At 45.9% G+C, this 26207-nt stretch overlaps 5 protein-coding genes across 10 annotated transcripts; 2 read left to right on the top strand and 3 right to left on the bottom strand.

The window, feature by feature from the left end:
* Nucleotides 1–876: 876 nt before the first annotated feature.
* Nucleotides 877–6116, bottom strand: LOC127299635 (histone deacetylase 10, chloroplastic). The gene is made up of 8 exons (XM_051329630.2): nucleotides 5701–6116; nucleotides 4739–4813; nucleotides 4243–4344; nucleotides 4009–4080; nucleotides 2112–2168; nucleotides 1743–1994; nucleotides 1484–1665; nucleotides 877–1310 (listed from the first exon to the last, which is right to left on the bottom strand). The coding sequence occupies exons 1-8, from the start codon at nucleotides 5932–5934 to the stop codon at nucleotides 1010–1012; spliced, it is 1275 nt and encodes a 424-aa protein (XP_051185590.2). The 5' UTR covers nucleotides 5935–6116; the 3' UTR covers nucleotides 877–1009.
* Nucleotides 6117–7531: 1415 nt separating this feature from the next.
* LOC127299639 (heat stress transcription factor A-5) lies at nucleotides 7532–9138 on the top strand. The gene has a single exon (XM_051329638.2). The coding sequence runs from the start codon at nucleotides 7547–7549 to the stop codon at nucleotides 8942–8944; it is 1398 nt and encodes a 465-aa protein (XP_051185598.1). The 5' UTR covers nucleotides 7532–7546; the 3' UTR covers nucleotides 8945–9138.
* Nucleotides 9139–9674: 536 nt separating this feature from the next.
* LOC127299638 (putative pentatricopeptide repeat-containing protein At5g52630) lies at nucleotides 9675–12675 on the bottom strand. Its single transcript, XM_051329637.2, has 2 exons — nucleotides 12436–12675; nucleotides 9675–12157 (listed from the first exon to the last, which is right to left on the bottom strand). The coding sequence occupies exons 1-2, from the start codon at nucleotides 12541–12543 to the stop codon at nucleotides 9956–9958; spliced, it is 2310 nt and encodes a 769-aa protein (XP_051185597.1). The 5' UTR covers nucleotides 12544–12675; the 3' UTR covers nucleotides 9675–9955.
* Nucleotides 12676–12778: 103 nt separating this feature from the next.
* Nucleotides 12779–15608, top strand: LOC127299640 (uncharacterized). Of its 6 annotated transcripts, none has more exons than XR_011744881.1 (4): nucleotides 12779–12949; nucleotides 14234–14381; nucleotides 15170–15234; nucleotides 15389–15433. XR_011744881.1 is itself a non-coding variant. In XM_051329641.2 (3 exons), exons 1-2 carry the CDS (start codon nucleotides 12864–12866, stop codon nucleotides 14337–14339), a joined length of 192 nt encoding a protein of 63 aa, XP_051185601.1. In that variant the 5' UTR covers nucleotides 12779–12863; the 3' UTR covers nucleotides 14340–14381; nucleotides 15170–15475. The 6 variants fall into 6 exon arrangements, 3 of the variants coding, with proteins under 3 accessions (XP_051185601.1, XP_051185600.1, XP_051185599.1); XR_007850521.2 differs by having other exon boundaries at nucleotides 12780–12949; nucleotides 15189–15234; nucleotides 15389–15465; XR_011744880.1 differs by having other exon boundaries at nucleotides 12780–12949; nucleotides 15189–15234; nucleotides 15332–15397.
* Nucleotides 15609–16652: 1044 nt separating this feature from the next.
* Nucleotides 16653–17590, bottom strand: LOC139831015 (uncharacterized). The gene has a single exon (XM_071819936.1). The coding sequence runs from the start codon at nucleotides 17424–17426 to the stop codon at nucleotides 16941–16943; it is 486 nt and encodes a 161-aa protein (XP_071676037.1). The 5' UTR covers nucleotides 17427–17590; the 3' UTR covers nucleotides 16653–16940.
* Nucleotides 17591–26207: the final 8617 nt, after the last annotated feature.

Consider the following 26207-nt stretch of genomic DNA (forward strand, 5'->3'; position numbering starts at 1 on the left):
CACAATTGTTGTCACTGCCTGATCAAAGATCTTATGTTTTCACCATAAAGATAGTCTCCGCTCTCAAAACAATTTCTTCAACACCCAAAACACAAAGAAAGTCTCTCAACAACGCAGCCAGGGACGACGAGCTGCAGAACCATCCCCCCGAGGCCGCTGCCCCGAATCCCACTCTGAATCCCCCGAGACCGCTGTAATTCTTTTTCTTGAAGGCAGCCAACCGGCCGAAGATTGCCGCCGCCGATCCGGTGCCTCCTCCACGCGCGCAGCACGAGAGGAGAGCCTGCCACCGCACACAGCTTCACCGGCTATGTCCGCACACACGCGCCAGCGGCGGCAGGGAGGAGGGAGGATGGGGGAAGGGGAGGTCGGGAGGCGGCAGCTAGGTTTGCTGCCCAAGTTGCCCGACCTCCAACATGTAATTCTAAAGTTAATGGGTAAAATTTACAGAGTTCAAGGCTAAATAATAAACTTGAGCAATACTTTTGACCGTTAAGGAATGGACTTGTTTCCTGATAAAACGAATATTTTTAAGGTGCCATGTGAATCATAAGAAAATTTGGCCATGTGCATAGACAATCACAAATAGTGGCCTGACCGTTCTTTAAACTGCCATAGAACCTCATTGCTTCAATAACAAATAAATATACTGCCTAACCTCACGTAATTGAGTATATGATCATAATAAATTAATTATTACACACATATGCACACTTTACACACACAACTCTATCTAGGATCCGCAGAAATACATACAGATGTATGCCTAGAATACAGAGTTCTGTCTTCTGTGTGTGTATGATCAGGTCAAAACATGCATTCCACAACAATTAGCCAAGTCTAAATGACTGAAATTTATTTAAACCTGTGATCTAAAAACAAATGACCAGAAAGCAGAACTTCCAAATATATATACACACTACACCAGGAGACGCAGTACGTAAGCAGCTAGCGGTGGCGTCTTCAGTCTTCACTTCTTCAGCTCATCCCCCGATCTCCGACGCATACTCTAGAGCGAATGGAGATGCCTGACTTTCTCAATCGCCTCCTTGATCCTCCGCGTTGGCTCCTCATACAGTACTGCTGGGTCATCGAACTGTGCCGCCAGGCTGGGCTCATCGAGAAACGCTCGGAAGGTGTCGGCGACAGAGCTCGAGAGAGACTGCAGGTTGTACCCGCCTTCCAGGAAGAAGACACAACGGCCACCACAGAGCTCCCTGGCTAGCTCCTTGATGCTCGACGCCAGCATGTAGAAAGTGCCCGTCGTGAATTGCAGCCCAGCTAGAGGGTCCAGCACGTGTGCGTCGTAGCTGAAAAAGGGATGGACGAACTTTGTGTATTTGTTGAACTTCAATGTAGATAATAATACTATGAAGCATATTCAGATTGATAAGCTACCAGTTATTTGCAGAACTCTGAAGAATTTTAACTTTTCCTTTTCAGCATGTTTCAGTTCTATGAGTAATGAGGTTTGTGAACTCACCCAGCTGAAACGAGGATGATATCGGGCTTGAACCGCTGCGCTGATGGAGCAATGACCTCATCAAACGCACACCTCATCGAATAATCACCTGAACCACCGGGCAGTGGCAGGTTCAGTGTTGTCCCTTCACCACTGCCCTGACCAATTAGGTTCATCTTGCCAGTACCGGGATAGCTTCCTAGCTGCACACACCAAATTTAGATGATTATATGGTAGGATAAATTTAGCAACAAGTACGTAAGATGATAGTATTATAGACCTGATGTGTTGAGAGGAAGAAAATGTCTGGATCGTCATAAAAGGCATCACACGTACCATTGCCATGGTGAACGTCAAAATCTATAATCATTACTCGCTTTAATCCATGTTGATGCTGAGCATACCTTGCAGCAACCGCAATGTTCCCAAAGACACAAAAGCCCATGGGACCTTCAGGAACAGCATGATGTCCTGGTGGCCTTACTAGTGCAAATCCAAGGGGTGGACTTGGACCCAGCTTTGATGCTGCAACCTAGGAAAACATACAACATTCTCGGGAAACGAGCACTGCAAAGGAAAATTTACTAAATCGTGAAATAACAAACATGCCAAAACCACCAAGGAAATCAATTGGAAGAAAATTAGTTACCACTGAATCAACCAATGTAATTCCAGCACCAGCTGAAAGAAGTGATTCTTGGAAAGTCTACATAAATAGAACAAAATTATTTTGAGAAAGAACAGGGAGTATCTAAATTTTGATGATTATAATTGTACACAACAACAGTTAAAGTAAAGTACGAACCATCCTCCGGGTCAAAGAAAAGTATGAACTACGCCCCAGTCAAATAAAAGTATGAACTAACCTTGAGTAGTAGTTCAAACAATCCTATCACAAGAAGTCATTCTCTTATTAAGATTGCACTCAACAATATCTTTTTTTTTTCCGAGAAAACGCAAAGGACCTTTGCGTTTCATTTCATTGAAAAGATAGGAAATCGTTTACATCCTCCTAGGAGGCAGTTTACAGGTTGGGAAACCAGAAAATCAGTGCACATCCCAACTGGGAGGGAGGACAACACGTAAACCCTGGGCACCTGCCCTAGCCCAGATGCATAGCTCCTCCTTGATGTTCTGCAGCAGTAGCGGCATGGAGGGCTGGGCTCCTTCGAAGACGCTGGCGTTTCTGTGCTTCCAAACCATCCACGGGATGAGCAGGGCCGTCGATGCCAGGCCTTTGCGAAGTGGCATTGGCGTTTCCTGACGAGCCCGGCGCCACCAATCCATCAGGGTGGGTTCATGTTCTGGAGCCCTGGTGGTCATCCTGACCCAAGCAAGCACCTTGTGCCAAAACCTGCCGGGCGAAGGGGCAGTGGAGCATGAGGTGTTGCATGGATTCGGGTGCCTGGTCGCAGAGGAGGCATCGGGGGTGATGGGGCAGACCGTGTCGTGCCAGGCGCTCCCCAGTCCAACATCTGTCGAGGTTTGCAAGCCAGTGGAAGAACTTAACCTTCGGCGGCGCCCATGTCTTCCAAACTAACTTCCAGGAGCAACAAGATGTGGATCCGTGGAAGGTTGCGAGGTAGCATGAGCTGGCTGTGTAGGTGCCAGAGGCGTTCCACTTCCAAAGGAGCTGGTCTGGCATGGCGCTGAGTGTGGTGCCTTGGATCGCTTGCCAAATTAGCAGGTACTGCCCGATCTCATGGATGCCGAGCAGCCCTTGAATGTCCCTGGCCCAGCAGTTCTCGAGCAGGCCGTCGGCCACTGTCCTGGTTTTGCGACGTCGCTTGGGGACGCAAGCATAGAGGTGCGGCGCAAGCTCTTTGACAGCCTTGCCAGATATCCATCGGTCCTCCCAGAATAAAGCGCGCTGCCCGTCCCCAATGCACATGGTGGTGGAGGCGAAGAACAGCGCGTGCACTCAACAATATCACCAATCATAACTTTATTATCTGATCCATTTTGTTTACAAAACAGGGGGCAGAAACCAGGCTCCATTGCATAAACTCAACTCCGTTCATTGTAATACATAATATGGCAATATATGTTATAGCGGTTGAACTTTGTTCATCCTAAATCCTACAGTTTGTTTCAAAAGGCAACGAAAGGTGTCTGAGCTGCTAGGCATCACTCTTAGGGTCAGCATGCAAATTTAGCTTTTTCTTACATCATAAGCACGAATTCCTCAAGACTTCAACTAATCACCAGGTCACCAAATAAATACTCCCTCCGATCCAAATTAATTGACTCAACTTTGTCTAGATATAAATGTACCTAGACATGTTTGTTGTCTAGATGCATCTATATCAAGACAAACTTGAGTCAATTAATATGAACTAGAGGCAATACCAAACTTTCCTTAATTTAATAAGAAATGAATCACGCATCAATTAGCCAAACCATTGTTATAAGAGAACTGGAAATAGAAGGTTTATAATGCAATTCGTAAGTAAATCGTTCTGCAGTGCATTCATGAAACAGTGAAGTGCACAAAAGACTGACTCTGAAGGTATTAGGAAAAAGAGTACAGAGGCACAGAGCATTACAGTGTGCGTAGCATATGTTGGTCCAGTTCCTTCGATGAATATCAAACCTTCATCCGAAGCCCTACTCATAGCCTGCAATAATGACCCTTTACTGATGTACTTTTAAAAGCTGATTTGGTACATCCATTTAAAAGACTTTCAATCTTTTAGTTGGAAGAAGGTAATGCAGATCAGAAGATGTGTTCTTCATCCCTTCAAAGTATGACCACAAAAAAAGAGCTTGATGAAAACTACCTTTTCTAGTCCAGTAATGTATGTTCTTGAATGAACTCTCGCAACATCATCAAGTGAAGCAGGGTAGAAATTTTGAATTTCAAGAACCTGCGAACCGCGATGCTGGATAGAAAACAAATAAGATGTCATATACTCCTAGTTATGAAATACTGTTAGAACATTGATCTTTTCAGTGAGATGTGATACAGATGAGACTATTAGCAAGAGATATCCAAAGTGTATTCAGATTTTATCGAAAAAACTTAAATTACACGTTGTTATTTTCGTTTATCTATCTATTAATTCCAGTTTTGAAATGCAAGAACATGCCATTACATGTTCCAGAAAAAGAACATGCCACTTTTAACTGAAGTGTACTCAGAGAAGTTAGAAGTTAAGGGCAAAAAATAAACTAGTTAAAACCTTAAATACAATAATATAAAAAAGTATAAGAGGGGTTGTTTGAGGAAAAAAAAATTAAGAGGGCAAAAGTGTTCCTGCAATTCTCCTTACTTACCTTGGGCGTAAGCTCCAATTTTTCAAGAGCATCAACTATTGCCGGCACTCTTTTGTTTGATTCTGGATGTGATTCCTAAATATCATTTTACATGATGTATTAGAATATAAATCCGAAAATACAACTATCATGGCTTTGCTATGCTACATCCTTTCATTTACAGGACTTACACTTTGCACACAGAACTAATACAGTAAGACTAGATAGCATGATATCTGTATAATATAGTTCAACAGTAACTCATTTCTGTAATAGAGTGAAGTTGCAAGTAAATACTTGGATCAGGATCTACAAACAAAAGATAAATATCTATTCTATTTGAAGTCTATAATCATTATTCTCCCTCAATTTGATCAAAATTTACTATTTTCTATTACCATGCATTTATATATTCGATGGCTTGATCACATAAAGGCATAGTAGAACTAATTTAATAACTGAGTGTTTTTCAGCAATTTGTAATCAAGTTTTTGTGCCCTGAAATCCTGATCCACCTCTCAAAAAAAATCCTGATCCACAGGCGGTAGACCACATGAAGATGACAAAGGATAAAACATGTTGCTTTACCTACATATTATTCACACTTATTTCTCTGAACAAAGTAAAACATACTCTTAAATGTCATTAGGATACATGCAAAAAAGATTCAAGTGAACTGTATGTTGTTTTTTCGATCAGTAGTAAGCTTTTAGTTACAAACATGTATGCTAAATTTCACTATTTGATTGCTGAATACATGAGAAGATCATCATACTTGTGAACTGTTTAGACAGAAGGCACAACGTGCCCGGCTTTAAATTAATAAAGCCCACGGCAAGACGGTAACAAGGCTATGATGCTAAACTAGGCTTACAACAACAAAACACAGGCAAACGCTGCTCTAGAGAAGTAACAAGGTCATACTTGTGAACTGGATGCAAAAGCTGCTCTAGAGAAGATACAGAGGATTGGAAGTAGCATACCTTGTTATGACCCATTGCAGGAGATGCACAGTAGAGAACACGGGCATCGCGAAGCAAACTATCCGGCAAAGCAAAATCCTTCCGAGCACCAACTCCATCAGAGACGGAGGTTCCACTGCCATTTGCTGCGCACTGCGCAGAGCAACCCCCATTCAGGTTCTGGTTTCTCCCAGCTGTTTGCATTAAAGGGCGATGAGTTCCGAAGACACGGTAGTGCCTGAGAAAAGGAACCATCCTTCCTGAAAAAGAAGTAGCAGGCCCCTACACATGTCAAATTTATTACTGCTATTGCATTCTCTGGGCTAACTGGTGAAGGGGTTGATCAGCAACAGAAGCATGCAAAAAAACTCCGGTAAAGTGGAGGTCAAAGTACACGTGGGCATTTTCACAAGCAGGTGGTAGGAAAACGAGGATTTGAGGAAGGAATGGCTGTAGCAACATGACAGGCGATGAAGGCAAGTGGGTTTACTGACCTACCTCCAAGAATCGGAACGGGTGGTATCCGCAGCCGCTCCATCACATGCCTCGAAGCCCTCTCTCCTCTTATCCTCCCCTGAACAAGCGAAGGGAGCCGGAAAACCACAAGTTTTCACCCAAATCTTCTTCTTCTCGCTGTCCGTTTTTTTTTTTTTGAGAAACCTCTCGCTGTCTTCTGAAGCCTCGTCTCTGCTGCGCAAAGTCCAAGCGCGTAACGGGCCAGGTATAGCCCAAGCCCACTATGGCTAGGTGAAGTTTGCCCAGCTGATCGTCACCTACCTTCTCTCGTCTCCTACCTTTGTCTCTTTGAGCTCTCCTCCACCTGCTGCCTCCTTCCCCCCCCCCCCAAATCTCGATCTAGTCTAGTCCTTTGATCCAGTCTCGCGCCCGGAGTTATCCGTGGCAGGGGGAGTCTTACAAACCGGTCACCGCCGCCGGTAGCAGTCTTTTCGCGGTCCGTGTCGAAACCCCAACACCGGGCAAGGAGCCGTTCAAGGAGGCGTGCGGCACCCAGACCTGCCACTCCAAGAACCTCTTCGATTCCAAGAAGTAGGAGCCTTATTCTCTTTCTTGGTTCTTGTAATTGATTCGAGGAATTTATGGATAATCCTGGATTGCAACTGGACTGGGGATGGGTGGGGGGTTTGGAGAATTCGTTTGCGATGCTTGAGCATGTCCCAGTTGGGTAGACCTAGGGAAGCATTTGAGATAGACCTAGCAGTTAGTGGGACTTAGAATGATAAGATTCCATGTATCACTTCTGAATAGACAGCATCTCCATCCTATACCTTCAGCAAAAAGTGGATATTGATGCTTCACATCTTGCAGGTGCCCAGATGGCCACCATAAATTTTGCAGCATTTTCTCTTGCTTACATATTCTTAGGAGCCACCGCATGTACGCGAGTGAAACTATTAATGATGTATTCTCAGAGAACTGTTAGTCTAGGCTGCGTAGTAAAATAGTGGCATGGTATGTCATTGTGGTCAACTGTGCTGCTCTTCTATGGTATACTCTTATATGCTTAGCATATTTGGAATAAACTCTCCCATGTACATTTTGACTGTCCCCGAGGTTTCTTTTATTATTGTATTCACTGCATATGTAGATAATGCATTAAACTCTGCCATGCTTCTCTTGAGTCTTGACTTTCAAGCATTACACGAATACAATATATATAATGCTAATCTGTTGCTAGGATACTAGGTGTGAATTCTGTTTTTATTGGTTACATTGGTTATTCTTGCATGATATTAATAGCTAACATGGCTTGATGACACTTTTGGTAGGGAACAAGCAACACCTTGAGCCCCAAGCTGCGAAACCAAAAAGTTGGCAGTGAAGTCTGCGACACTCTCCATCGCATTGCATGGAAGTCTCTGGTGGGGCCGGCGGCGGAGGAGGAGGTGGTGGAGGCGGCGGACCGGCGCCGTTCCTGTTGAAGACGTACGAGATGGTGGACGACCCATCGACGGACGTGGTGGTGTCGTGGAGCGATACGTCGGACGCGAGCTTCGTGGTCTGGAATTCACCGGAGTTTGCTGCACGGCTGCTGCCTACCTACTTCAAGCACAGCAATTTCTCCAGCTTCATCCGCCAGCTCAACACCTACGGATTCCGTAAAGTAGACCCTGAGCGATGGGAGTTCGCTAACGAATACTTTGTCAAGGGGCAGAAGCACCTGCTGAAGAATATCTACAGGCGAAAGCCAATCCACAGCCACAGCCATCAACCCGGTGCGCTGCCTGATAATGAGCGTGCATTCTTTGAGGATGAGATTGATCGGCTTGCACGGGAGAAAGCAAACCTCCAGGCTGAACTCTGGAAATTCAAGCAGCAGCAGTCTGGAACAATGTTCCAGATTGAAGATCTTGAGCAACGAGTGCTTGATATGGAGCAGCGGCAGGGCAGGATGATTGCCTTCCTGCAGCAGGCTAGCAAGAACCCTCACTTTGTTCAGAAGCTTGTTAAGATGGCAGAGGCATCCTCAATCTTCTCAGATGCTTTCCACAAGAAAAGAAGGTTATCTGGCTTAGATCACGCCACTGGGGCCACCGAAGCTACTAGTTTTTATGATGACCATAGCACCACTTCCAAGCAAGAAATGGGCAACCTGTTGAATCAGCACTTCTCCGATAAGCTTAAGTTGGGGCTTTGTCCCACAATGACAGAGAATAATCTCATTACTCTCAGTGCTCAAAGTTCGCACGAAGATAACGGTAGCCCTCATGGCAAGCATTCAGGGTGCAATAGAATGGGGACAGAAGACCTTCCGCTGGTGCCACAAACGATGGAACTCTCTGATACTGGGACTTCCATCTGTCCCACCAAGGATGCTTGCTTTACGCCAGCTGTGAACGACGAAGGGCTCTTCCCGTGCCACCTGAGTCTTACTCTCGCATCATGCTCGATGGGTGTCGACAGAAGCCAAGTATCCAATGCAGGTGTGAGCACCACCGCTGATGAAGGAAGTGAAAACCCACTGGAGGCCACCAAGGATGGTAATCAGAACTCATCAGCTGATGTTGGTACAGCGGACCCGATGACGCCACGAGGGGATGCGCAAGTTGCCACTGAGCTGGCTCCTGCAGCTCCCCCTGTCGTGGTGAATGACAAGTTCTGGGAACAGTTCCTGACCGAGAGGCCGGGCTGCTGTGAGACAGAAGACGCAAGCTCTGGCCCAAGGAGTGATCCTCCAATGGACAAGGGGCAAACAGAGGGCAACAGGAAGGATGGCAGAGAAGACCTGGAACAGCTGAAACTCTGATTTTACTTCTAGCGCTACCAATTCCGCAGCAGTGATATATTATACACATACAGGCATACTATTGTAAGATGTTAGGATCAGGAAGGTGCTGTGTAATCAGAATTAAGTGAATTATTGGGTGTGTGTGTGATTACACACAACATGGAACGTCTGTACATATTTATAAGGAAAATGTAATAGTGTGGTTGATGGTATGATGCCCTCTGGTTGTACACATTATGCTGATCATATTGGTGAGTATGTGCAATACTACCTTTATAATGCATAGTGTAGTCGCATAAAACAAAGGTCTGCAGTGGCAAAAGTATTGTCAAACTAAAGGACTAAATCATTGCATATCTCAAGGCTCGCTAGCTTCATTACCAAATAATAGTGTTATTCCTGCTTGCTATTTTTCTTCAGGTGTTCGAAAATTCCTCAGTCACTTCTGTCTTGTTGTGAGCAACGTGAGTACAAATCAACACATTCTGGTTCTTTGTCTTGGTTACTGAAGAACATTTCAAAGTGATGTGGTCAGGCCACTATGTTTTCCTGTAACCGTTTTAATAAGGGTAAGATCTATTTTATGAGTTACCATGCTTATTTTACAGTGACCAAACTTTATTTTAAACTTATATGGGTGTGTAGAAACTGAATGTGTGGATTAAATGTTCGAAGCATATTATATGGCAGCCATTTGTTATTTCAAACTTTTACTGTAGTATCTGGAAAATGTGTTACAAAAACGGAGGGAGTATGACAGGTGCTACCATTTACAAGTTACACATATATTCAGTCTCCTACTTTTGAAAGTATGTGAGCATATCTCGAAAATCTGATCGAGTTTATGGTCATACTCATATGTCACCCATGCCGACTGAACAAGACTTGATTTGATACAAAAATCTACAAAAGTCACAAAATATTGATCAACTTGGTACCTTGCATCAAGCAAGTCCTGTGTAAGTTGATCCTGTTTCCAGAGCAAAAAATTTGAGTTCTTGGAGTAGGGTGGGTGTGAGATCTCTGACATCACAAGAGTGCACCAAAATCCCCACATGAGCACCGACCATCCTTAAACTTGTGGAGCCGTTTACTGTCCCGGACAACAATCTCTCTGTTTGCAAGCAATGAGAAGAATTTAATAGAGCTGTGGCAGTCCCTACACATTGTTATGTTCTTTGTGACACGGACTGTCGCACCAGGAGGAGTTTCGAGCAGCCCCAGTGCAACAGCTAACCTCTCACTATGGTGCTTTAGTGAAGAACCTGCAGCAGGCTTGTCATCATCCTGGCTGTCAGATAACTCAGCATTCTGGTATGGTTCATACCCAACAGCCTGTGCTTTTTCCAGCAAATTCTCCAATAGTTGATACAGCTCGGTAGCTCGAGGGTGAGTTCTGTCCTCAGCTCTGAAGAAATGCACCTTGTCTCTGATTGTAATCCAGCTACGATCTCTAAGAACCCCGACATCTTCGTGTTTGATCAGTTTCCGCACTCTTGCCACATCCCGCCATCTACTTGTCGAAATGTACATGTTCAAAAGCAATACATAGGTTTCAATTACTTTTGGCTTGAGCTCAAGGAGCCTATCAGCAGCGTAGAAAGCAAGTTCCATGTTCCCATGACTCCGACATCCAGCTACCAAACTGGACCAGATGGCTTCGTTCGGCTCGAAACCTGTTCTTTCAATGAATGAAAATGCATCATCCAACCGGCCCAACCGCACAAACATGTCAACCATGCATCCATAATGGTCCACAAGAGGCTCTATATGATACACATTCTGCATCATGTCGAAGTAGCGCTCAGCTTCCTTGACTAAACCCGCATAACTACAGGCTGATAGTACACTTACAAATGTGATTTCATTTGGTTTAGCGCCAGCTAATATCATGTCCTCAAAGAGTTGTAACGCATCTTGCGATCGTCCATGCTGCGAGTAGCCAGAAATCATAGAGGTCCATGTGACAAGTGTGCGTGTCGGCATTTCGACAAAGGCTTTGGTTGCATATTCGATGCATCCACACTTGCTATACATGTTTACCAGTGCGCTGTTTACAACAACATCTGACAAAGAGCCAGTCTTTATCGTGTGTGCATGGATTTGCTCACCCTGCTCCAAGGCCATCATGGCACTGCAGACTGATAGGATACTTGAGAAGGTGAACAAATCTGGCTTCGTTGCAGACCTCACGAGATCACGGAAAAGTTTGAGTGCCAGGAACCCTCTTGAGCGAGCATGGAGATCATCCTTTGCTGAGTCCATGATTTGCGCATATCCCGCTATCATAGCGTTCCATGTGATAATACTGCTGTCCTCCATCTCCTTAAACAACCGCATAGCCTCATCCGTTTCACCCTTCCTGAGATAGAGGTACATTGTGGAGTTCTTCACTGGAAGATTCGCTTCACATCCAATCTTAACGCAGAAAGCTTGGACTTGCTTGCCCAGGTTCATATCTAGCTTTGCACCGCACAGGCTCATGACACTCGTTAACGTATACTCATTTGGCATCACTCCTTCCTCGAGCATGTCGAGAAACAAACGGAATCCAAGCTCTATGCGGTTCTCATCTTCGGCGCAGGCAGATATCATCGTCGTCCATGTGATCACATTCTTATCCGGGATCCTCTTGAAGGCCTTCATGCCAGATTCTAAGTCTCCAGACTTGGTATACAATCTACAAAGTGAATTTCCCATGCTTGTGATCGTATCAGTCTCATACTTGATGGCGTAGCCATGAACCTGCTTGCCCACATCAATGTCGTGTGCGGCAGAGCACGCGTTCAGCATGCCGCCTAGCGTGTAATGCGACGGGTACCTTCCCAGCTCAAGCATCTCAACAAACACATGCAGCGCCAGTACCGGTTCAGAATTCAGAGTGTAGCCTGTTATAAGTGCTGTCCACGTGACGACATTCTTCTCGGGCATTTCATCGAACAGGCTGCGCGCATCCTGGCTCGCCCCGCATCGCATGTACACATTCACCAGGGATGTTGCCACGAACATATCCGCATTAGTTCCACTCTTCACCATGTGCGCGTGGAGCGCCTTGGCGGTGCTGAGGCTGCCAGTTTTGATGCAGTGGTGCAACAGAGGCACGTACATCGCTGACTGCACCGTCTGGGCGTCTTTCAGCATGCTCATTGCTTCCTCGGCATCTAGAGGCCGAGGGGGACTCTCCGATCTGCCATTGTCCAGCCCCTGGGTGCTCCTTTGGTAAGAACTGCCCTGGGAATATGCAATTTTGAAAAGAAGATGGTAAGATAATCATCGTTCACTTACATTCCCTGATTACAGAGCTATAATTTTTTTTTGGGTAGAAAGACCCTGGGGTTGAATCTTTTAGTACTGAAAAAGCAATAAAAAAAAATATCGATTCTTGATAAGGTATTACGACCTGAGCAGGTGCGGAGCTAACAAGAATGCAAGAAAGAAGCTACGAAGAGCCCTGCTGAAGCAGACAGCCATTTTTCATAGTGGAGAGAAAACAGAGACGAGTTAGTCACCTTGTCTAAGCCGACAGAGCTCGGCAGTGGCTTGCGGGAGGCCACAGCGACGACGGCCGGGATTGCAGTGGCGGCGCCGGAGACGGCGACGAAGGGGATGGATGTCATTGGCGGGCCGGGGGTGGGTCAGAAAGGTGCAAGGGGGAACGGGAGAGGGCCACCACCATCACTCCCAGAGCTAGCTTAGCCTGCGGAGCGGATAAGTTTTCAGCCGACCTTCTTCCTCTCGACCTCCGATTTCTCGGTCGTCTCTGCTGCGCCGCGTGATGGGCCGGATATAGCCCAAGCCCACTATGGCCGGGTAAGTGGGCCGACCTAAACCGACAGAATCGCCCGTCTTCTAGAAAGCGCTCACCGCCGCCGTGTCAAAACCCCAACGCCGGCGTCTCTCTCTTGGCCCTGATCCGACCAGCCGCGGGGGGTAGGAGATGGCGCAGCCGAGCAAGGAGCCGTGCAAGAAGGAGGCGTGCGACATCCAGGCCTGCCTCTCCAAGAATCTCTTCGATTCCAAGAAGTACGGCTTCGGTTTCCTTTTCTTGGTTCCTGTAATTGCTTCTACGAATTCGTGGATAGTTCTGAACTGCAGCTGGGGGATGGGGGATTCGGAGCGAGGCCGATGCTTGAACATGTCCTAGGATTGGGGACACCTAGGCTAGCGTTTCAGATAGACCTAGCTTTTGTGGGATTTAGGGGCCATTGTGACCTCATGGTATGGTGGTACTTGATGGATTCGCTCTGCGGCGTCGTTGTTGCCAGCAGCTATGCTCGGCTGCAGTGTCGAAGCTAAGGTCTCATCGATGATCATGGCAGCAAGGTGTTGCTTCCTTCCCACGAATGTTTTAGTTGGGATGTGGACTTCAAGGAAGCTGTATTTATGTTCCTTGTTTTGTGTGGTTGTTCTGATTGCATCACTTGTTAATTGACCATAACCAAAAATTGGGATGATAAGAGTCCATGTAGTACTGCTTCTGAATAGCCAGCATCTGCATCCTGTACCTTCAGAAAAATGTGGGTATTGATGAGGTGCCCGGATGGCCTAGCCCTTTACTTCTAGTCAATGAGCTATTCAACCATGAATTGCAGTCTTTTCTCCTGGCTAGCATTGATGTATTATCAGGGAACCTTTAGTATATGGGCTGCATAATAAATAGTGGTATATTATGCCATTGTGGTGAACCCTGTTGCTATTCTATGGTATATGCATAAGTGCGTAACATTGATTTTTTTTCCTCCAATGTACATTTGGACTGCCCATGAGGTTTCTTTCATTAATGTCTTCACTGTATTACCTAGATCATGCATCAAAATCTGAGAATGTTTTTTTGTTTGCCAGATTTCCAAAGGAATACATTCGTATCACATTGCCTCTCTTAAGTATTGACTTTCAAGCATTACACAAGTACAACGTTTAACATATCAATCTGTTGCTAGGACAATTAAGTGGCACTGAATTCTGTTTTTATTGGTTACATCGGTTAGTCTTGCATGACTACCATGGCTTGCCAACAGTTTGTTACGGAAGCAATGCAAAAAGTAGCTTGTTTGCAACAAAGTTATTGGTTCTGACAACTCCCATTTGGGGCATACTCTCAATTTGCCAGGAAAAAAAGATGTTTGTGCTTTGTTTGTTGCCACATACCAACTTTTAGCATTTTGGGGAACTTTGCTTACGGATTGGGAAAGTTAATCATGTCAAGTAGTATTGTTAAACTAAAGGAGTAAATCATTATGTATATTAAGGCTCTTCGGCTTCATTACTGAATAATAGTGATATTCATGCTTGCTATTTTTTCTTCAGGTGTTTGAAAGTTATTCAGTCACTTCAGTCTTGTTGTGACCAGTGCGAGTACAAATCAACACATTGTGGTTCTTTGACTGGGTTACTGAAGAACATAACAAAGTGATGTAACATGACCGCCATGTTTTTCTGTAGCCATTTAATCAAGGTAAGATTATTTCTACAAGTTACATACCAAAGTTTTTGTACAGTTACCAAACTTCATTGATGTTCTGTAGTTCCCTGTTCCATTTAAGGTCGATTGTTGTAATTAAGGCTTTCTATCTGAATAAATTATCCTTATTCCCCTTGCACCAAAAATCCAGGTGTTAAGAAAGCTTGTTAGTAGTTGCATAATAGATGGTACTGCACTTTGATTGTATATTTTGGTTATTCAGCTTTCTTTTCTACAGTGTACATTTCTGTTTTCTGTCACTGTGTACTAGCCTACTAGGTATATTGTAAATATATTAGATCGACTATAATAAACTAAGAATAATATTTTTTCATCTGTCCATATCCAAATGTAAAATGCATTAGTTGTCGTCTTTGGCATCCAAAATTCCAAATACAGGCCAGTACTGTATGTGTTCTTGAGAAACCTCTTTGGCATCCAAATACAGGCCAGTACTGTATGTGTTCTTGAGAAACCAAAGATTATTGATGCATGTATGGATGAACTATAAACATGCACCAGAAAAGAAATATAACCATGACGGAAAATGTGGCACTGTCGGCATAAATTAAATTGTTGCATGAATACAGTACATGATCATAAGTACTTGGTCAGATTCACAAGTAGAATAAGACTCTTACCAGGTCTATTCTGATACTGTAGATAAGCATTACACCTACTTGCACTGGGCTAACTGTTATGTACAACATTTTGTGCTGATTGTGCTGCTGCCATAGAGTTCTGTTTCAGTTAAACGCTGAATAAGTTTTTTTTTTTGACAGATGATCTTTGCATTTACAGGTCATTGTAGGTTACTAGGTTTGCTCAGTTTCTCTTATTCATCATGGTACAGTACAATCTGGATGCTTCAATTTACTTTGCTTAGTGGATCATGTTGACCACAGCATACCATATTGAGTTTTTGATGTTGGTGCTATTATGAGAGGAAGTCACATGGGACTGGTTGATTGGCTGAATTATTATGTTATTCCTACTTGCAGCATCACTGAGGGAGAAAAAAATACTGCAACCATTCTCAACCTGCAGAATGATGCTCTGGTTGCTGAGTTGTTCGGTACTGAGATTTGTCAACAGATAGACATTTCTATAAGATGGATACTGATACACCATATGCCTGTAATACCCTTCATAGTTATTATGCTCATGTTCACATGTAATCCCATGTTTCCTTTCAGAAAAATAATTAGCCACTGGTGTTCATGTACATTTGTCTACATGTGTGATACAGGGAAAATGTTCAGAGTGTAATTGTAATTTTCACACTGCATGTTCTAGGTAACAAGGAATAACAAGCTTGGTAAAAAAAATATGTACCTCTTCCTAATATATTATGCAGTTAGGAACTTAGGATGTAGATATGCTTTTAAACAGAAAATAACGTGTCAGATCATATAATGTCATTGTTCCATTGCTTAGCATTTGTGGCTAGTCTCCGCTTATTGGTTAGTATATTCTCGTTAAGGAATTCAGAACTTTGCCATGACTATCTACTACCAATATTCAACAACCTTAGTGGGTCTTATCTTCTGTGATGCGATACCTACCAAGCAAGTGTAGATCGGTACGCTATGCAATGACACCTCAAGCTGACATGTACATTACATTCTGTACAACTATTTTTTGCTGTCCAACTGGGAGCTGGACCGACCAGTTCGTTGGTGTGTCATCTCCATGGGCATGTCTTAATTCTCTGCTTATCTTCCATAGATGCCATAATTCGATTAGCATTAATATCTGCAGAAGAGGGGTCGGTTTATATGCGGCCAAACCTTTGTAATGATAATAAGATCACAATATTGTATTTCCATTATTCTTCAAAAAATAAATATCATATTTCCGTTAAATCTGGATTTTGTTCTTTACAATGAACTTGTACATCTATTAAACTACTAGCAGGCTGAAGGTGCTGCACTTTGAATTTGTTGAAGGAAATTCCCTGACATAATATACTCATTAGTTCTGTGAGTTCTTTCTTAGTTTAGTCACCATGTCAAGTCAGAGAGATCACTTGATTCTGTCACGATGATTCCACTGAGGCACTAAGCTGTTAGTGGGTAATCATGACCGTCATTTGAGCTTGAGGACCGATATCCGCATGATGGTTGCTGCACGATGGTTGCTGCACTAAAGAGGAGACAATAAACTATATGGGCAACCTTTCGAAGGAACTTTCTAATTGTTCTGAATCTTGAAATGATTATGAATTTAGCCTAAGTATTTAATCTGAAAAAGAACTAGCAAAAGTACAGAACCATAATAATTTCAGTATGCTCTGAACTTCTGATGTGGCTGCTCAGGCAGACCCCAAGTACAATTATCCATAATAACCAGAATTGAGCTGAATGGAGCAGAACAAGTTTCTGAAGAGCCACATAGAAAGGAAAAAGGAAAATCAAGTGAGAGAAACAAGAAGATCCATTCATCACACAAAAAAACATAGTGAGAGAAAGATGTATTGATCGACCGATATATACACCTGATATCGATTTATCAAGCATGCACCCTATATAATTCTTGCATCCAAGATGTTGATCAGATCCTTGAGGTGGTGGCGCTGGACTTGCGGCGCCCCAAGAAGAGCTTCTTGAGCAGCTTGAGCATCATCAGCAGGCTCAGCCTCCTGCGCCGGACCACGCTGCATCCGGAGGCAGCCACCACATGCCGGGATAGTGTGCCGTCGCCGGCGAGCCACGCCTCACTCGCCCACTCCTTGCTCAGCGGGCATGGCGGCGCCGCGCGGGAGAGCTCCTCGTTGAAGTCCTCCCACAGCATGTCCATCTTGTGCTCCTCCACGACGGTGAACCTCTCCGAGCGTGCTCCCAGGTATTCGCCGTTGCTGGCTTTTCCGACGTGCTCGACGGCCGAGAAGCACCTACGGTGGTGGTCGTGCGCCGTTACTGCATCCCCAGCGATCGGGAGGACGAACCACGGCGGTGTGGAGGCGAAGTGAGGGAAAGGGAGCTTCTTGGAGCCGCACTGCTCTGGTGGGATGCTAGGGAATGTGAAGTCTTCCACCATGGCGTATTTGTTTGTGTATGATGAAGTCTCTCTGTGTCTAAGTCTGTATGATGTATATGTGGAATTGCTAATGGAGGTTGCAACTTCTTATCTACCTCTTCCAATGCCTAGAGAGAGAAACACGGGAGAGAGAGAGTATGGTCTATGGTGGTTTCTTTATCTCTGAAGCTCAAGTGATGGTTGGCGAATGGGACTATGGGAGTACTATAGTTTGGTGGTTGGCTTGATTCGAATTGGCTTGATTAGCTTGGCCTATCAGGAAACGCCAATCAGTCAGGAAGCACTAAGACAAAAGGACCTACCAATTAATTGTTAATGTTTAGTTGCAACATTCCAAGGTCATGACATACAGCTAGAGTTCAAGAGCTCAAGATCACATTGAAAATTATTGGGCCCTGGAGAATGTCCAATTCAGACATGAACAGCGCCTAAACATAATAATCTTAGCCGAAAACTCGTAGTTAACCAATCAGGCATGTGTAGGTGTGCTTCTCTTTTGCTGTTAAAGTAAATCAAGTGGAGTGTTGGTTAGGGTAATGGGTGATTATGTGGGAAACAGAGCCACGTAAGCTGGAGTCCATAGAGCATAAACTGGAGTAGTGATGTCGGGAATAGTGATGTTTTTTTGAATGGTATTGGAGGGAGCGAGCATAGAAGTATTTAGAAGGGGACATACAGGACAGTGTTTCGCGGCTCGTGCTATGTGGCTTTCTGCTAAAAGTCTCGTCTATTTGGATTTGACAACGACGATGCTCATCGTCGATTTTGTGCAGACAATATGCGATCGCCTGCCGTGCTCACTTTTCGTGCCATTAGAGCATCGGTCCTCTAAATAGGCGTCGGCAGGGTATCGGCATTGCCGTATAAAGGGCGTCGGCAAAGCATTCTCTATTCGGAGATATTGTTTCCACTCCGGCGCCTCCATACGGCAGCCCCAATAGAAATTTAAATTTGAAATGACATTTAAAAACCGAAAATCATACAAATATTGATTAGTTTTATACAAAAGTGATTCGAATTTAAACTAAAAACTTAAAAAAAAACTAACGGTGGCGTGCGTCGAAGGCGCTGAAGTCGAGTTTGTTGGGGTCGTTGCCGTCGTCGTCGCTGGACGAGCTGAAGGACCATTCGTCGTCGTCCTCCTCCTCCTTTGGCGCTGGCGGCTCGGAAGGTCCGTCGAGGTCAACGAAGTTGGCGCCGTGGTCCCTGGCGAACCACACCGCCGCCTGCCGCGGTCAATCATCATTTGTCGGTAGTCCTCCTCGACGGAGCGGCCGACGATGAAGTTTTGCCCGGGGAATTCCTCCGGGTCATCGCCGCCACGGAGGGCCGCTTGCGCCTCCGCCTCCATCTCCCACCATTGCCTCTTCGCCGGCGGAAGTGGTGTGGGGGTGTCCTCCTCCTTGATGCGGCGGCGTTGGGCCGACCCCGTCGTTCGACGGGCCGGAGCCAAAGACGCGCGCCTCGCCCCGTCGTCGATGACGACCCCACCCGAAGGAGGCGCGTGTGCGGCCGAGCGCGCGCGGTCGCCGGTGATAGACGACCCGGTGCGCGAGCTCCTAGACGCCGTCATCCATGCCGGCAGCCTCTGTAGAGGCGGCGCCACCGGCGCCATGCACCCCGCCTGCGGGTAGTACAGCGGGATGCGTGGTGGGTCACCGTGGACGCACTGGCGGTAGCCGTACTGCCGCAGCGTGGCGTCGACGTCGCGGCCGATCCACCGGGCACGGCGGCCAACATTGTTGAAGCGGCCGTTCGCGCGGCCGCCCGCCCGCGCGAGCTCGATGGCGCGCTCCTCTTCGAATCGCCGCGGCCACGCTGGGTTGTTGAGCGCGTTCGACGGCAGGCTCCTCTGCGCCGACGTCATATGCGTCCGCCGCTCGGTGATGAGGGCGCACAGCTCCGGTCCTGCCGGTAGCGGCGGTGGCACAACGAGCTGGCGTTGGAGATGTGCCACCCGTGCGGCAGCTTTGTACTGTACTGGCACGGGGATGCGCTACCAGTACAGTACATCCGCTGACATAGGCATCCCCAATGGGCCTGCCAAAGATGGTACCCGGGGTTTACTGAAGGCCCAGGACTCGAAGAATAAGAAGATTCGGAAGCCCATTTAGTGTTAAGGAAAGATAGATTGTATTAGGAAACATAGAGACTTGTAATCTTACGGGTTGGATATGAAACCTTCTCGAACTTTGTAACTTGTGTATTACGAAACCCTCGGCTCCACCCTCTATATAAGGGGGAGTCGAGGGACAAAGAAAGGATCGAATCTATTGTCAACAGAACCCTAGTTTTTTACAATCAGCGAGTACTTTTCGGCTGAAACCTTCGAGATCTACTTGCCCTCTACTTCCAGCAAAACCCTAGTCTACAACCTGTAGGCATTGACAAATTAATCCTTTGTCAATTGGCGCCGTCTGTGGGAATTAGAGGTTGCAAGGAACTGATCTCGATGGCACGTCCAGAATCGTCGACTTCGTCGGTGGCTAGCAATGCGATGGATCGAGGTAAACGGGAAAAAACTGATCTAGTCGATTTTATTCCTCACCCGCCCTCCCGTGTGGATGCATGTGCCTATCTGGAGGAGCCCATCGTCATGACGTTCGGAGAATTCCGATTTGGCGTCAACAAAGAAGGATCCTATCGTCTCGAAGTTCCGATCTCGTCGGAATTTTCAGCGATCGATTTTGGCTTTTCATCGAGTGATGAGGAGTTTTCGTCGCCACGCTTCATCGACACCAAGGCAAGCGGAAAGCTCGCCAAGATCTTCAGCGACACATCTTTCGAGTCGTCTGCGGACTCCTTTATAAGCAGCGATTCCGACAGCGTCGACAGCTTCAACTTCATCGACAAATCTGCTGCCATCGGAAAGGTGTTCACCAATCTCTATGATGGTGTCACCAATCCTGACAAAAATCAATACTCAAAATATCATCAAATATGTGCAATTGAAGAGGCAAGTCGAGCAGAACCAGAGACGTCAGAGGCTTTCGATGATTTGGGAAATCCATACGTCGATCCCGCTGATCTCAGAAGAGGCCTTGGCACTAAATATGTTGGGTCTTCACCTCGCGACAGAGTTCAACTCCCGCAAGCAGCGTGGGATAGGGCCGCAAGAGCCATGGATGGTTCAGAACCAATGACTACCACTGCTACTGCACAAGAATTATAAGCCTATCAATATAGACTTGCTCGTGTGAGTAGGGAGCTGGAAAAAGAGACATCATCCCTGAATAGAAGAAAAGAGGCAGCCTCCGCGTCAAGCAGGCGTCGAGCAGAGCTCAGTCGACAATCAGGAACTTCGGCAGACAGTCACAGAGAAGCTAGGAGGAGGGCCATATCTCGGCTGCAAAATATACCTGAAACAGAGAGAGGCAACATAATTCAAAACCTCGACATGTCCTTCATGTCAATTGATACAAGGGGGAATATCATCCCAAAAACACCAGAAGCTGGATACATGGCAATGCAAGCTTATATCCTTGCGTCTAGACCACCCCCTGGGGATCCGAGAGAAGCATTGTTTAATATGGCAATGGTTGGAGTTGGAGTTATGGGAACAGCGTTTGCGGCTACACCTCCCGAAGAAACTCCAAGAAAAAATAGTCCACGACCCACGACAGCAGTGGAAGATCCCCCAAGGACAAGTGGAGCAAGAGATACGACAGCACAAGCAAGGGTGGACAGAGCGCGACAAGAAAGAAGAGAACATCGGCAGTCACCAGAAGTCGCCGATGAAGATATGTGCGGGTTACCATGCTTTATGAGAAGAGTTCGAAAAACTTGAGTCCCGAAAGGGTTTAAGTTACCCGAAAATTTCAAGAAATTCGACGGTTTACAAGATCCCGAGGATTGGCTCGTTGATTACCTTGAGATGGTAAAGTTGGTAGGCGGAACCAGAGCAACAGCCATGCAAAGCATACAAGTACACTTGAGCGGTGCCGTGCGATCTTGGATAAAGAAGCTTCCCCCAGGTTCCATCGACAGCTGGGATAGTTTCGAGGATATCTTCGTAAAGAACTTTCGATCCACCTGCAAAAAACCCACGTCATTGGAAGAGCTAAGAGCGTGCAGGCAGACACACGAAGAATCGATGAGAAAATATATACAGAGGTGGAACATTATTAAAAACTCGGCAGAGGATATATCTGACGAGAGAGCAATAGACGCGTTCGTGGCAGGAATTCGACGAGGAGATTTCGTCGAGGACTTAGGGAGAACCAACCCTAAGACAATATCAGCACTGATGGAGATAGCAAACAAGTGGGCAGATGGAGAAGACGCGATATACAACAAGCGACATAGGTCGCAGAGGAGGACCGCGGTCGAAATTTTCAAAATAGAAGGCGATTTTTTCGCCAGTCTTACAATAATGATGCTCCTGGCCACATATCGGCTGGTTTCCGAGGAAATCCTGCGGGAAATAGTCGAGATGATTACCAAAGGAGTAATGAGCAGCAAAGCGACTCGAGAGGTGATTTCCGTGGAAACAGGCAAAATAGCGGACCAAGGTTCCAAAGACCTTATGTGTCTCCCGAAGAAATGATGAACGGGCCCTGTCAGATGCATTTCTATCTCGACAATAATGGAAAGAGACAGTCAGGTCATCTCCAGAAAGATTTTCGCAATTTCCAAGCAATGTTGCGAGCCGCAGGGATAGCCAATGCACAAGCAATGAATAGAAACCCCCAGGGGCCAAGGAGTGAGATTCACCTCCCGCCTCCTCCCGCAATTACGGACGAAAATCGGCACCAGCTCAGAATAGCGGCAGCACCACATCCACCTCCATATGTCGACCCCAACTCCAATGGTGCGGTCTCGATGATTCAGAAAGCTAGGCCATCTAACAGGGCGCAGAAGGTAATCTCGCGGCAAGTGTTCATGGCAGAAAAGATGCCTCCACCAACAGTTGAGTACCTAAATTGGTCGGGGCAAGACATTGGCTTCACAATTGCGGATCATCCACAGCAAGTTCCTCAACCAGGACAATCTGCACTCATCTTACCCGCAGTAATTGCTGGCTTTGACGTGTCGAGAGTTTTTATAGATGGTGGCAGCAGTTTAAACCTTATGTATGCAGATACATTGAGGAAGATGAACATATCCCTGGCAAACCTAAAACCAACTGATACACGTTTCCATGGGATCACACCAGAAAAGCCAAGTTATCCGCTGGGCAAGATCAATCTCGACGTTCAGTTTGGGACCCGAGAGAACTACAGGATAGAGAATCTGGGGTTTGAAGTTGTGGATTTCCCGTCGCAATATCACGCTTTGTTAGGACGTCCAGCATATGTCAGGTTTATGGCGGTACCTCATTACACGTATTTGTTATGGAGGTTGCCTGGACCCAAGGGACCAATCACAATAATGGGAAGTTTTGCACTAGCTGATAAGTGCGACAAGGATTTTCATCGACTGTCAGAAACTTTTGGGATGCAAGCAGAATATATGGCGCCAAGGCTCACTGATTATGATGTGCTGCCAGATGCAGGGAGGTCACTCAAGGAACCAACCTTCAATACTGCCAAGGATTCAAAAGAGGTGCAGATCCACCCGACAGACCCAAAGAAAACGACATCCATTGCAGCAAACATGGATCTCGCATAGGAAAGCGCGCTCGTCGAGTTCCTCCGTGAGCACTGGAAAATCTTCGCATGGTGTCCAGCTGACATGCCAGGAGTACCCAGGGAACTTGCCGAGCACCACCTCAACTTGGATCCTCTCGCGAGACCAATCAAACAACCTTTGCGGCGTTTTTCGGAACCAAACCACAAAGCTAGAGAATCGAATCCAAGGCAAAGGCGAGAACAATAAAAGGATTTCTTCCTTTTCAGAGGAATTGCAGGTCTTATTAATCCTCTATTCGGCACAAGAAAAAGGCTTGCTATCAGAAATAGATCGACTCAAAGATGCTGGTTTTATTAAAGAGATATCTACAGAAGCCACGTGGGTAGCTAACCCAGTGATGGTGCCGAAGAAAAACACGAAAGTCCTTCGCATGTGTGTCGACTTTACGTGTCTCAATAAACACTGTCCTAAGGATCACTTTCCCCTCCCAAGGATCGATCAAATCATTGACTCCACGGCAGGATGTGAACGTCTTTCCTTCTTGGACGCGTACTCTGTTCTAACCAGATCAGATTAAAAGAAGATGATGAAGCAAAGACAGCGTTCATAACACCTTACGGCGTGTTCTGTTATAGAACAATGCCCTTTGGTTTGAAAAACGCGGGAGCAACATATCAGCGGATGATGCAGAAGTGCCTCGCGACACAGATTGGAAAAAACGTACAAGTTTATATTGATGATGTCGTGATAACATCGAAAAAGGGGACAACACTGATCGAAGATTTGAAAGAAACCTTCGACAACCTCGACAAGTTCTGCCTTAAACTAAACCCGACAAAGTGCTCTTTTGGTGTTCCTGCGGGAGAACTTCTCGGGTTCCTAGTATCAGCAAGAGGGATTGAAGCCAATCCGGAAAAAATACAGGCCATCGTAACAATGAGGAAGCCGACAAAGTTGAAAGAAATACAACAGCTGACAGGGCGAGTTGCAGCTTTAAGCAGATTCGTCACCAGGCTAGGAGAAAAAGCGCTGCCGTTCTATGCGTTGATCAAACAAGGAGAGAAATTTCAATGGAACGAGGAAGCAGATAGGGCTTTCGAGAATCTCAAGCGCACAATTTCGACACCACCAATCTTGGTGGCGCCTAAAGAGAAGGAACCCCTCCTGTTATACATTGCAGCCACGCCTCAAGTGGTTAGCACGGCCCTGGTAGTAGAAAGGGAGGAAGAAGGAAAGCTCCACGGAGTACAGCGGCCAGTATATTTTATCAGTGAAGTATTGTCGCCCTCAAAACAGCGGTACCCCCAATACCAGAAGTTGGCATATGGAGTATTTACGACAGCAAGAAAATTGCGACACTATTTTTCGGCGCACCCGATAATAGTGGTCAATGAAGCTCCTCTGTCAAATATACTAAACAATCCAGAAGCTACGGGCCGTGTCTCCCTTTGGGGAATCGAGCTTTCCCCTCGGGACATCACGTATGAAAAAAGAAAAGAAATAAAGTCACAAATCCTACCAGATTTCATTGCAGAGTGGATGGAGCTACAAAACACGGGGCCTCCAGATTTATCGAGAACCTGGACTATGAACTTTGATGGGTCCAAAAGGTTAGAAGGCGCTGGAGCAGGCGTGATACTAGTATCACCTGAAGGCGACAAATTGAAGTATGTTTTACGGATGACGTTCCCAAACGCGTCCAACAATGAAGCAAAATATGAGGCTCTCATACACGGGATGAAGATGGCGAAAGCCTGCGGTGCAACTCGACTAAAAATCTTTGGTGACTCACAGTTGGTAGCACAGCAGGTCATGAATCAATGTGATGCAGTCAACGAGAGTATGATAGCATACAAGGAGATGTATAATGAGCTAGAAAAACTGTTTGATGGATGCGACGTAAACCACATCAGCAGATTGAGCAATGATGAAGCCGATGTTCTTGCAAACACCGGGTCGCAATGTCTCGCCATCCCTCTAGGCGTGTTTTGGGAAGAAATAAGCGAGAGATCAACAAAGCCAATGAAAACAAAGAAGAAGGAGAAGGAAGAAAAACCTTCGAGTATCACCAAAGAATCATTGGAAGAAGAAGAAGAGGAACAGGAGCTAGTCATGATGGTGCAAATTCCATGGATGCATGCGTACATATCATACATCTTAAGGAAAACAATACCCGACGATCCAGTTGAAGCAAGGCGAGTAATCAGACGATCTAAAGCTTTTACTGTGATAAAAGGGGAGTTGTACAAGCGAAGTATTTCGGGTGTACTACAAAGATGTGTCACACCCGAAGAAGGAAGGATCATCCTGAAAGATGTACACGAAGGAATATGTGGGCATCACGCAAGCAGCCGAGCTATCGCAGCTAAAGTCTTTAGGGCAGGATTTTATTGGTTAACAACAATTGAGGACGCGAAGGAAATAGTGCGAACTTACGACGCGTGCCAAAGATTCGCCGCCAAACCCCACTCTCCGGCATCACAACTGATGCCAATCCCATTATCTTGGCCCTTTGCTCAATGGGGTCTCGATATGGTGGGAAAACTGCACAAAGCTTCGCCAGGAGGATATGAGTATATGCTCGTTGCTATCGACAAATTTACCAAGTGGATAGAAGCAAAGCCGATAAATTCACCGGACGGAGCGTCGGCAATCAAGTTTGTGAAAAGCATCGTTTTTCGATTTGGAGTTCCCCATAGCATTGTCACAGACAATGGCAGCAATTTCACATCCAAGGAGTTCAAAGCGTATTGCGAAGAAGTGAGCATCAAATTGAGTTTTGCGTCCGTTGCACATCCACAGATCAACGGTCAAGTCGAGAAAGCAAATGGCATCATCTGCAATGGTATCAAGAAGCGCCTATTAGGACGATTGGAAAAAGCTCGGCATACTTGGCCAGAGGAGCTGCCAAGCGTGTTGTGGAGTATTCGAACAACACCAAACACGGCGACGTAGGAGACGCCGTTTTTCCTGGTCCATGGAGCTGAAGCAGTACTGTCGATAGAAATAGAGCATGACTCTCCAAGAGCTTTGGAGGATGATGTCGACGCACTTGACGAAGCTTGAGAAGAGCTTTGGAGGATGATGTCGACGCACTTGACGAAGCTTGAGACGAAGTATTGTCACGAGTCGCCAAATACCAACAGGACCTGAAAAACTACCACAGTCAACGATTGCGACCAAGATCTTTCCAAGTTGGGGACTTGGTCT

This window comes from Lolium perenne, chromosome 5, assembly GCF_019359855.2.
Source record: "Lolium perenne isolate Kyuss_39 chromosome 5, Kyuss_2.0, whole genome shotgun sequence".
Lineage (NCBI taxonomy): Eukaryota > Viridiplantae > Streptophyta > Magnoliopsida > Poales > Poaceae > Lolium > Lolium perenne.